This window comes from Neolamprologus multifasciatus, chromosome 5, assembly GCF_963576455.1.
Source record: "Neolamprologus multifasciatus chromosome 5, fNeoMul1.2, whole genome shotgun sequence".
Lineage (NCBI taxonomy): Eukaryota > Metazoa > Chordata > Actinopteri > Cichliformes > Cichlidae > Neolamprologus > Neolamprologus multifasciatus.
In genome coordinates, this window is record NC_140443.1 from 31,238,503 (window position 1) to 31,250,834 (window position 12,332).

The window sequence follows — 12,332 nt, forward strand, 5'->3', positions numbered from 1 at the left end:
TTCCACTCATTTATAACCCATCCCTCTCCTTGAGCCAACTCTTTTTCTGATTGGCTGCCCCTCACAAACAGAACATTTGAATCTGGCTTCAGTGCTCACAGTCAAAACTGTGTGCTTGAGATATATTAAGGACTTCACTACTCATTGGTATCATACAGAGCCAAGAGTAGGAAAAGAAATCTGTCTAAAAGGCTTATTGTGCAGAGCAGTGGATCTATTTATAACAAACATTGGATTGTTGCACCAAGTACTGATGAAGGGTGTCTACTAGAACAGGAAACAATAATTCCACGAAATCTGTTCTATATTTTTAGTAAGTAAGGCATCTTTTTATTTCACTATCTTTGGTCCAAAACCTCTTGTTGCCTGTTTTTAGGACACTTTGGTTAGGGAAATATTCAAGTTCAGAAATGTCAGCGGAAAGACTTAAATGAGGTCAAGACAGATGTATATATAATTACAGGCTGTTTTGTTTTGCCAAGGTTTTATATTATTTCCACTTTGGGCATTTACTCAGCAGATCTCGGCTGAGCAGCCACTAGATCACTAAGTTTAAACTTTCCACCATAGCAAACCAGTGCTAAACCTGGACAGCTCAAATCTAACAATTAATATAACAGTTTTAGGGACAAAATTACTTCTACAAATATGAACTTAGCACTTTCTCACAGTTTTACAATCTGTATGATCATATAACATCTAATCAAAATTCAAAAATTTACCAACTTTATTGTATCTTTATTCGATTGAGATGGAACCATGTGGATGTTCCAGGGGTTTTTATGGGATTTATAATATTTGTATTGCTTGCCTGAACATCCCTCTTTAATTATTCCTTTGGACTTGAATGCATGAATCCCCTAACAAACCAAATATTTGTCTTTACAATAGCTTTGAGGGCTTAAAAGCTGGAGCTCTTATGATCATTGAACTCAGCATGCAAGCCGGTTGGTTGAATGAATGAAAGGCTTTATTGGCCACATGCAGGTTGCCCCGCAGTGGAATAGAACCCCCCCCCCCCCCCCCCCCCCCCGCCCCTGACTTACACAACATAGACATCACATGGGAATACAGGTCGGAGATTGGCAGCGTTACAGAAAAACGCTGAAAAAGTACACAACAATGGGAAAGTAGAAGAGGAAAAAGAGACCTCTACTCATGCTGGGCACCTATGGGAGGACAGCATGAGAACAGGAAACAAAAAAACTCCTCTACACAGAGAACACATAAATGTCCACGGTACAACATTGGAGGACGTGACAAGCCACAAGGTTGGGTAGGGGGTGAGGAGTAATCCGAAGGAAACACAGCAGTCATCCTGCACAGCGCGGCACATAGACCCGCCGTCTTCCCCCACAGGAAACAAGCATCGAAGGCATTTGGAAAGGGAGGGGGATGAGTGAGTGCGTATCAGTGTATGTGTATGTGTGTGCGTGTCCAGAGTTCAGCTGAGACAGTGTCCTCCGCCCTATCAGGCTAAGTAAACAGTCTGCCGGCCAACTCAGGTGGCCTTGCATGGAATGGGAAGAATAGTCAACACACAGTCGTTATCTGGGAGAACGAAAGTGAGAGACTGTTCCAGGGAAAGTAATACACACGAGACAGGACAAGGACACAAGAGGCTAAGCAGGAAAGATAAGGGGGAGGAGGAGAGGAGAAAAGTGCGACCGCCTTCGCTAAGAGCCAAGGTTTGCCTTGGTTGCAAGGCATGCTGGAAAATCACTGCAGCATGAGCAGCAGGTGCAGTCTAGTCACATGTTAGCTTTAATTAAAAATACACAACCCCTGCTGAGATGGATTTGACTATCCCGTATTTTAGTATGGCCCTCCTAAATGTTCCATTCGGTAGGCCTGTGCTGGCCTTTCTTTTTCATGAAGGGTCACCAGATGGTGCTGTTGCAACAAAGTGTTTATCTTTCATTTTTTTCCAGGATAAAACGCCCCCCACCACATCCTTTAGAAATGCTTTAAAATGCACCAACTTCATCAGACTGAGTGTAAGTGAACTTGCCATTCTAACTTGTGGCATGTGTGTCAACTTCGGGGAAACCTCTGGCCCCGCATCAGAATTTAAAACAGTCATTTTCATTTCTTTAAAAACATTACTATACAACCAATTTAAAGTCAATGTCATTTATAAAAGCAATAATGACATTTGTTTGAAGGATGCAAAAAATACAAAAATAGAAATCTTATTTAATGTGATACTTGGCTCGTTAAACTAACTTGTTTTAAATGTGCAGTGATTTAGGAGATTAGGTTGAACGGTTAATTTAGCATAGCAAGGTAAAAGAGCTTTAATTTAAAAGCAAATGTCTGGCAAGTAACATAATGTAAATAAATCACAAAATGTCCTAATGAATGGAACACCAAGTTAATATTATACAAATCATTATATTATATATGAATATATTATCAGTTTTTCCTAAATCTTTGTGCCCCATACATTGCACAATTACAGGAGCACTGGTTTCACTGGTTTTAATGATAACCCTGAACACGGGCAATGACAGGAAGCCATTAGTTACTATAAGAGTCTCAACCTTATAATGCTTTACCATGTCTGGGGACACAGGCACACTGGCAACCACATTAGACATCCACTAGAATGAAAATTGAAACACAGCACGATAGAAATAATAGTCACAGCATTAATAACTGAAGCTTTAAAATAAAACAGTAACGTAACTGATTTTAGTTGGTTCCAGGCACTTAAACACACAGCTCCACGCTCCACAGAGCAATAATCATTCCTGTCAATCTATAATTTGTCTAAAGGAAACTTAGTTGGTGCGTTGTAGTGTAATATTTCCACGCTCCAGTCAGGTGGGTACAAAAGAAAGTATAAGCAAAAGTGTTTCATACTTTAAAACATTCATGTAACAAAATATAAAATGAAAAACGTTTTACAACCATACTCCTGAATATATGTGCAAATAGTAACTTATGGTAACAGCAGCAAATGGTACAGATAATATACTTCCCTGAACATCAAAACTGATCAAAAATGGTTAAATGCACTGATATAAATTACAGACATTCTTTGCATTTGCATGACTGAAATAAACATCCATTGTACATGTTTACTTCCATGCTATGAAAACAGGATTGATTAGCACAGCAGAAATGATCATTTAAATGAACTTAATGAACTTTTTGGTGCAAAAAAAGTTGAATAAAAGTTACAATGTAGACTGTTTAGGCTTTTAAAAATGGTTTTACATGTGAGAGATGGCCACAAAGAAACGTTACATTATGGCCTGTGCATGAGTAGCCTACATACTGACTTTACAGACCATTCAAGTGTGCTTGTGGACCTCTTGACCCCTGTGCAATTTCTTGATCTCAATAATAATCATTATATAACAGGCAGTAAAACATAATCTTTTTTTTTTTTTTTAATCTCCAAGTGCAGATGTAGGATCAAAGTTCTTTTTTTCTTCACATCCTAAATATAAAACATTGCATAATGTCATAAAGGCGATCTGTCTCTAAGCATTTGCATCTCGTGAGCGCGCAGACACATGCTACCTATAGCTGGCAGGAGCTGAGACTCCTGACTGATCCCAGGCCTGCTCACTACATGCAGGCGGACGTGCGTCGCATAGACTAGACGCTGCACACACCGACACAGACCCGTAGCCTACTGGCGCTTCCACCTCGGTGAGCTTCGACCTCAGCTCAGCTGTGTGCTATTTGCAGTCTCCGTGTGACAGCTATAATTCGGCGTCCTTTTGACGAGGCTGTGGATACGTAAGTGTTGCGCCATGCTGCCGCACAGCTGCTTTTTTTAATTCCTCAAGACGGGAACGGGAGACCTCCGCCATCGGTGAAAATTGAGATGTGTTCTCTGAGCCGCTCGTCTGAACGGATGCTCTCCGAAATGGTGTCTGAAGCTAACCCTGGTCGCCTCTGTCCAGCAGAGATCAGAAGCATGGAGAGGGTTGCTTCTGACGCGCTTTGAGATGAAGGATAAGAAGAAAAAAAGAGACGTGAAATGATTTTTCTTTTTGTTTGTTTTGTTTGCTTCTGTTTTGTTTATGATGGGGATTAATGCGCATCCAGATGGGATTTATTCCTGAGTAGTTTTCAGCTGAAGGGGGCGGCGGATCGTGTTGATTTTGTTCTAAATTCAGACCTGGAAGAGAGAGGGGGGGAAAGGATACCGCTGCTGCTCGTCGGTGAATTGATGTGGGAATACGCGCTACCTGGGCTGCATAGATGGCAAACACAAGCGAGTTAGGAGAGAGCAGCCCGTCCTTACAGAACTATGCGTCCACGGCCTCTGCGGTCAAGCTGGCCTCGCTGGGTCTGATCATGGGCATCAGCCTGCTGGGCAACGCGTCGCTGTCGCTGCTGCTGCTGAAGGACAGCTCGCTGCATAAGGCGCCCTACTATTTCCTGCTGGATCTGTGCCTGGCGGACGTGGTGCGCTCTGCCGTCTGCTTCCCCTTCGTGATGGCATCGATCGGCGGCGGCTCCGCCTGGCCGTACAGCCCCCTGAGCTGCAAGATCGTCGCCTTCATGTCGGTGCTTTTCTGCTTCCACGTCGCCTTCCTGCTCTTCTGCGTCAGCGTCACCCGGTACATGGCGATCGCCCACCACAGGTTCTACTCGAAGCGGATGAATCTGTGTACGTGCGTGGCGGTGATCTGCATGGTGTGGACTCTCTCCGTGGCGATGGCTTTTCCTCCGGTTTTCGACGTGGGCACCTACAAGTTTATCCGTGAGGAGGAGCAGTGCATCTTCGAGCACCGCTACGTGAAGGCGAACGACACCCTGGGCTTCATGCTGATGCTGGCCGTCATCGTGGGGACGACTCATGTGGTTTACATAAAGATGCTGTGCTTCGTTTACGACCACCGCAAGATGAAGCCGGCTCAGCTGGTGCCAGCTATCAGCCAGAACTGGACTTTTCACGGCCCCGGGGCCACCGGGCAAGCCGCCGCCAACTGGATCGCCGGTTTCGGTCGCGGACCGACCCCTCCGACGCTGGTGGGGATCAGACAGGCTTCGCACCCCGGCAACAGGAGACTGCTGGTGCTGGATGAGTTTAAGATGGAGAAGCGCATCGGGAAGATGTACTACATGATTACGCTGACCTTCCTCATTTTGTGGGCGCCTTACATAAGCGCCTGTTACCTGAGGATATTTGTGCGAGGGGCCCCGGTCCCGCAGCTTTACCTGACGGCTGCTGTGTGGATGAGCTTCGCCCAGGCGGGAGCGAACCCCATCATCAGCTTTCTGTTCAACAAGGAGCTCCGGATGAGGCTCCGAGCGTGTTTCCCCTGTTGCCTGGGAACGCAGACACCCATGGAGCCGTACTGTGTCATCTGAACCGCAGCGGGACCCTCAAATACTGCCAAAGACACGTTTGTGTAGGATTTCAGAATGTACACGGAATAGTTTACCCACATTTCTATCAGTGGCAAAGGGTTTACACACTATTTTAATCTGACAGAACTTTACTGATGGTGTAAATTCCTGCTGTATTTTGCTTTCTGGACTGATTTAACTCACATGAAGCATAATATGTAATGATTTAATTAAAAAGAAATAGGCTGCAGTGTATTGGAGGGTTTTTTGCCTCTCTAGCTGGGTATCATGGGGAAACCACTCTTCATTTTTGCCTCTGCATGTATTTAGGTGTTATTCATTCTGGAGGTAAGACGTAGCACATGCAACTTACATGTGCCCTGTTAAAGCCTACCTTTGATGAATGACCTTTTTCCATATCTCCATATTTTACACGAATGTCATTTTGCCTATTTTCTTTGGATATTAAAAAAAATTGAAATATTATCCCAACAAATCAATTTGATGTTGTGGCCCACTGGAAAACTACAAAAAGCAATGCAGAACTACACTTGATCAGACCCCCACCCCCTATCCAACATCTGTATCATCTTTACTTATCAGTCATTTAAATACTAAAGCTAAGATACAGATCGCAGTATGTTTTTAATAAAGGCAATATCACATTTGTAAATACTGTAAAGCCCTGCTAACCCCTTCCTCGAGCTTTTTTTTTACACCCATATATCCTTGTATAGTTCATAATCTCTCAGAACTCTTTGTGTTGAACGAGGTGTTTGAACTCACTTTAAAAGCATTTCGCAAATTCTTCTTCTCCATCATCTCCTGTGTTGAGCAGGTCGATTTACATTCCCCCAAAGAACATACAGTACATTACAAGCAGCATTCGTTTTCTATGGATGGAACACTGAGAAGAAATGTGAACAATTTGGTGCTTTGAAAAGGACAGTTTCATTCTTTGTATTTCTTAGCAAATAAATAAGAAATGGATGATAAGTTGTTTGACTCGGTCATCTGCATTTAACGGTATCACTCCATTCTTGAATTGCTTGAAGGTAAGCCGTTCCCTAAGAGAGAAATCCGCCCTCACATACCAGACCCACTGTTTAGTATAACAGTACATGTTTGTTCCAATTAAGTTTATGTAAACTACTTTTATTGGCATGCTAATTTGAGTGTTCATATTGGTGTTTATACATTTATAGCTGCTGACAGCCCCGATGATGGGCGTGAACTTGCTGCAATCAGCTACAGGTTTTAAAAGGAAGAATATCCCAGCTGAATAAAACTATTTATAGTATATTTTGGCAAACTGGTTGCTAATTGAGTGAATGCATGACCCTGTGAATTCTTTCTGATCTTTAAGGTTTCATAAAGGGGCATGTGAGCAACTTGGTATTGCACCTTCATGCGGAGAGAGTTCTTACAAGCAACAGAGAGTGAGATGTTTTGTAGGACACATTTTCAGAGTGAAAGTGCTATTAGACAATCCCTCCACTGCCCAAATGTCCACTTATTTAAGACCACATTTGCTTTATTCTGTCTCAACCCAAACTCAACACTGGACTTATGTATAACAATTGGATATAACTGCTTTAACACCATGAAGGAGGCTGCCAGTAAAACTCACTTCATACTTTATTCTTTTACCATTTTAAATCGCTCTTTAATGCTTCTCTCTATTTGAATTTAATTTGTTGCCTGTTTACAACTAGAATCTCTGATGAAATCTCTTTAATGTTATCTAGTATTAAACAAAAAATAAGGCTAGTGGGGTGTTGAGAAGACATAAACTTGTGTCTTTTGATCCCTTCAAATCCCCAGGAATGTCTGTAAATGTGTGTAGAGAGTTGCAAAATTGTAACTCTGTCCCTGTGTGCATTTTTGAATGCGTACAAGAAACAACAAGAAACGAGAAATAAATAAATCTGTGGATGTATAAAGATTAGCATATGTGAGAAATAAACGTTAATGTGCTTTAATTATGAGTCGAAACTGTTAGCTAGCGTTCTAAGCTGTAAATTGATCTAAATTTGTAGCCTTTGCTTGTGATTTGAGGTAAAATCTTCACAACAGACATTACATTGAGTTTTATAACTCAGATCTGAGGGCATGCATGCCTCCTTCCACACACATCTGCAGAAGACAGCATAATAACCACACCCCCCACCTCCCTTCTCTGTGCACGGGTGAACATCAGGTTTAAATGGAGAATATAAAGAGACACCTTTGCTCTTTGATTCTGACAGTCTGACACTGACCCTGACATTTACCACCAATTTGCCTATCATTGAAGAAATCTCCCGTCGAGCTAATTACAGCCAGTGGGAATACCTCACGTCAGTTTCACGTCACAATGTCAGTGTGTCGGCAAATTGTTACCATGTATACATGACAAACTGCTCGTAGCTGTTTCGTTTAAAGGCCAGAGGTTTGATTTAAACCTTTAAAAAAGTCTGACGGACTCGGTGTCAACTAACTGCTCATTAAACAGTTAAACAGTTTCCAACCGTGTTTTAATCAAACTCAATCAAGCCCCTGATTGATTCAGTAATAGCTGTTGTGCTAATTGGCATTGGCCTTGATGAATAATAATAATAATAATAAAGACATCTCTTTGCTTTATGAAGGTTTTTCTGAACCTAAGTCCTTTTCATTCTATTAAAAGCAGTATACCAGGTTCCACGACACACTGTCTGCCTTCAGTGCATCTATAACCATTAACATCACATCATGCATGACTGTTCAGGACAGCTGGCTCTGCTCTGCTGACAGCGTGCAGAGGTCTCACAGCATCGTTTCTGTGGCTGCACAGCTGCAGGAAGATCCTCACCTGCACGTGCTCTCATGCGATGCAGATACACGGTGGGTATTTTTAGGTACACGATGTTGTCTTCAGGGCACGCAGGCTGCATTGTGAAGCTGGGGAATTATGATTCCTGCTACCTGGATTTTCCTGCTGGCTTTGCTAGTGACCTTCTCATTCTAGCCAACCCCTAAGCAAACCACAGTGACCTCTGTCATCCTTAATGGGTTTTACAAAAACACTGTTTGGACAGATGGAGGTATAGCTGTTTCAAAATGGTACGCTCAACTGAGTATTCAAGTATTCGATCAGTATTCTTGTAGCACCTCGTTGATTTAGCTTGTTCCTCCTTCTTATTAAACACCTGGTGACTACATTACCCACAATTCAGATGCTACTGCTAACAGGGAGGGCTGAGTATGGTCACCACCTTTGAACATCTTTCAATTTCAATCTTTCAGCTTCACCTAGGGCTGGCTCAGGTAACACCATGATTTCACTTGCTACCTTTTTTCACCTTTATGTGTAAAATTGGTGTAGTTCCCTTTAAGTCTTCTAGTGATTATTGTTTTTTTCTTACTTCCATACTTACTTTTTCACTCCATCATTGGTCATCATCACTGGACTTGTTAGCTCAGCTGCCTCAGAACTGTAGATGTTAATTTTGATATACTGCAAGTCACAGAAATGCAGCCAACACATTTAAGAGGCAAGAACCTGGTAATATTTGACATGTAAACTTCCTGGAAGCCCTGATTTTAATTTTTTTTTTTAAGCTTTAGACAGTCAAGTCATATTTTGAAGTTGTTGCGCAGCGAAGAGAGCGTTTCAAGCTGGTTGAATGATCTCCACAGCCACAGAAGACCAATATCTGTTATAAAAATGGGAGATATGAGTCACTGCTTTACACACTGGGCGAATCTAATTTTAGCCTTAAGCCTTGAAGATACGCACAATCACAGCCTGACAGTGATTAATTTCATAGCAGTCTCTGTGTTTCCTGGTGGTGTAACCCCTGCTGTTGTGGTGAGTGTGAATTTTAAAAAAGCACCTTTGTATTTTAGCAGCAATTAAAATGTTCTCCAGGGTTCTTGTTTTGGTATTTTGTGGTTGGAAAAGTGATTAAGCATGAAAAAAAACAAAGTCACTTCTATGTTTCAGCTATGACTGGATAATGAAACTGTAACACACAGTGAGCATCACTCAGCAGGCATGTCATTTCATTACTGCTGCAATAACACGTGTTTCTTCTCATGCTTGCAGGGCAGCTGCAAGCTCACCAAGAACTTAAACGATGTTTAAGTATGAGACTTAACAATGCTGGCGTGTACCTTTGGGCATTTTATTCATAGACAATAATGTTAAATAAAAATAAACTAATCAAAGAAATGAATCCCTGAATTTATACTTGTATTACTTTTGGTTTATCACAAAGTGAAATGTCAAAATGTATTTTAGGTAGCGTAAGATCCAAAAGGACAAGAGGGTTTTCCTTTAAATGGATGGTTTAATTTGAGCCAATAGGGTGACGCGTTGTTAAATATATCTCTTTATTCCAAATAAAAAAGGCTTTTAAAGGCAGATAAAATATTTATAGTGTAAATGCAGGTCCTCAGAGGTAGAAGTCAGGATACTTGTAGGCTGAGAGACATTTGGATTTGCCTTCCATGATGGTAATACATGACAGGTTCGGCAAACAGGGGCAGGTATGATGAAGCCTTTTGCCAAAGAAGGGAACCTAGAGGGAGAGAATTATGAGGTGCTGGTTACAGGTTCGTCAGCCATAATGGATGGTTGGAAAACAGAGGCAGAGGCGTTGTTTTTACGGCCTCCTGTGTGAATTTCTGCCACCTCTTTCTCATGCCCTCCTGCATCATCACTGACACCAGCAGTCAGGCTGTTATAGAAACTCTCACCTTGTGGCTCAGAGGATGACAGTCCTCTCCTTCCTGTCCCATGGGCGTACACATGCGCAGGCTGCGAATCCACAAACTCACTGCACAGCACATCCCTCCTCCACACTGGGAGTCCCTTTCACAGGCCTGCACACACACACACACACGTATGAAAAAGACAGCTCGATTTTAAATTCTGCAAACACCCATCAGTGTTTTCTCCAGTCTAATCAAAGGAAAGATCTACTGACTTTATGTAATTATAGCATGCACAGATAAAAAATGCAGTCAAGCAGAATTATGGTAGCGTTAACAGGAAAAGGCTGGCGAGAAATGTGATAGCAGCTGAGGCGCGATTACACACTGCAGTGTATTGTGCTGTATTTTGAGCGTGTGATTACACTTGCAGTCATACCTCGGCAAAAAAAAAAAGAAAAAAAGAAAGCTTTAGAACTGCTGGTGATTTTATTGCTTGGAGTGTAGAGCTGAGAAGCTGAGTGACAGCTCTCGCTTTAGATGAGATGAAGGGAACACAATGAAGAGGAACAGAAGTGATTTCATGTGACAGATGCGGATGGAAATCACTTTCTGTTTCATGGCTGCGCACTCCTCTCTCAATTCACGATGAGCGACACAGAGTGAGAGGGCTGTGGTGACAGACAGGGCTGTTTTATTGGAAGGGTGTGGATGTAAGATTTGACTCGGATAGCGAAATGATCAAAAAGGATGCAGAGGTGTTGGAGTTTAGAAATGAAATGAGTTTATTAATGGAAAAACTGGTCATCAACCGCCATGCTTCAGAATCTGAAATGACACACAGTTTGTGTAATTGGTCATTTAGGTGTTGTTGTTATATATGGATGCTTTGCTTTGCTGGGTGGTCAGATACAAGGAATATTTTGTCTTTGATTTTTTTTCTATTACAGTATTAAAAATGCAAACTAATGTATATATAACATACATTTACATATTCCATTAACAGACTTTTCTTATCTATCTATCTTGTCAGATGAAAAAAATACAAGTGAATGATAAATGTCACAATGAAGAACTATGTATTTTATATCTATCTGTATGTGTGTGTAGATAGACAGATATAGATAAAGATATTTGAAGTGTTTGAAGTTTGATATGTATAGATAACTCTATATTGCCCATTATTACAAGGCTATTTGTAGCAGTGTCCATGAAAAACTATCAAAGAAAAACAAAGAAAATGAAGTGTGTACCTGTTTGGCTGCACTTACCCCTGTGATTACGGCTGAAGATCCGTGGGACACCAACAACAGCGAGAAGAGCAGTAAGAAGAAAGACCTCATGATGAAGTGATGTCTATGTGTTCCTGTGCCCGCCAGGGTTACAAGTAAGGATGCTGAGGCTGATGGACCTTCCTGCATGTGCATCCGTCACAGACTGCAAAGCCAAGTGGCCTCCAAACTCGTGTGTTGAGGGCTGGCATTGGTTTATAAACCCAGCCCGCCATTCAGAAACTCCGTGACTCACTCACACAGCACTGCCTTGGAGGACTTTTTTTTTTTTTTTTAAAAAAAAGAAAGAAAGAAAGAAAGAAAGTTGGAAAGAAAGAAAAATAAATTGTCCAAGAATGTCCCTTCCTTTATTTGTTCTGACCGTGTTCTGTGCCTGCATTATTCCACATTCTCATAGCAAAAGTGAAGCTTATGTTGGCTTCGTACATGCTAAAGCTGGGCAGAAATCAATACAAAACCATAGTAGCATTGTTGTAGTTTTGTGTCACGTTTTCACAATTTTCCTCCTTTTCAGATTACAAGGCCACAGTTATGAAATGTCCTTTTCAACCAACTCGCAACAGAGTTCACATTAAAAGCCACCGTCGTTCATGGACGAGAAGTTTTGAGATACTGAAATAAAAAATCTCTGGAGTGGTACAGTTTGCAGATTATTTCAAACTGCGATTTCTATTACAGAAGTAATACAAGGATAACAGGTGTCATTAAAATGTATTAAGTACTTGTATTCCAGTAGTTCAGCTTGATGCGAATATCAACCTGACCACAACGTCTGTGTGGTTTAAATAATGTGAAATGTAAAAAAATGAGATGAGAAAAGTCCTCTGCATCTATAACTGAAAAAGTTTTAATTCTTTGTGTTGTTTTCGGGACAAATTAAGACACATGGTGACAAAACAACACCTTGTGTTCTGAAAACCTGTTAACTTCTGACTTCATGATCTTGTAGACTGCAACACAACAGCCACTCAGACAGTTAATAAATAACTGAAATACGCTTTGAGTGAAGTGCTCCATAATAGCATTTAATCTTTTGGCAGCTATATT

At 41.5% G+C, this 12,332-nt stretch overlaps 2 protein-coding genes across 2 annotated transcripts; one reads left to right on the forward strand and one right to left on the reverse strand.

The window, feature by feature from the left end:
* Window positions 1-3,469: 3,469 nt before the first annotated feature.
* gpr27 (G protein-coupled receptor 27) lies at window positions 3,470-9,569 on the forward strand. Its single transcript, XM_085160980.1, has one exon. It carries the CDS (start codon window positions 4,222-4,224, stop codon window positions 5,335-5,337), a length of 1,116 nt encoding a protein of 371 aa, XP_085017106.1. The 5' UTR covers window positions 3,470-4,221; the 3' UTR covers window positions 5,338-9,569.
* A 74-nt stretch (window positions 9,570-9,643) lies between these two features.
* On the reverse strand, window positions 9,644-11,603 carry prok2 (prokineticin 2). Its single transcript, XM_085160984.1, has 3 exons — window positions 11,265-11,603; window positions 10,039-10,164; window positions 9,644-9,860 (listed from the first exon to the last, which is right to left on the reverse strand). Exons 1-3 carry the CDS (start codon window positions 11,418-11,420, stop codon window positions 9,735-9,737), a joined length of 408 nt encoding a protein of 135 aa, XP_085017110.1. The 5' UTR covers window positions 11,421-11,603; the 3' UTR covers window positions 9,644-9,734.
* Between the last annotated feature and the right edge of the window lie 729 nt (window positions 11,604-12,332).

Bases quoted from the DNA above. Each gene is read 5' to 3' on its own strand.
- gpr27 (XM_085160980.1), top strand. From the start codon at position 4,222: ATGGCAAACACAAGCGAGTTAGGAGAGAGCAGCCCGTCCTTACAGAAC.
- prok2 (XM_085160984.1), bottom strand. From the start codon at position 11,420: ATGCACATGCAGGAAGGTCCATCAGCCTCAGCATCCTTACTTGTAACC. The intron at 10,165-11,264 runs GTAAGTGCAGCC...GTGTGTGTGCAG, and splicing joins CTTCAGCCGTAATCACAGGG to GCCTGTGAAAGGGACTCCCA. The intron at 9,861-10,038 runs GTGAGAGTTTCT...CTCTCCCTCTAG, and splicing joins GTCATCCTCTGAGCCACAAG to GTTCCCTTCTTTGGCAAAAG.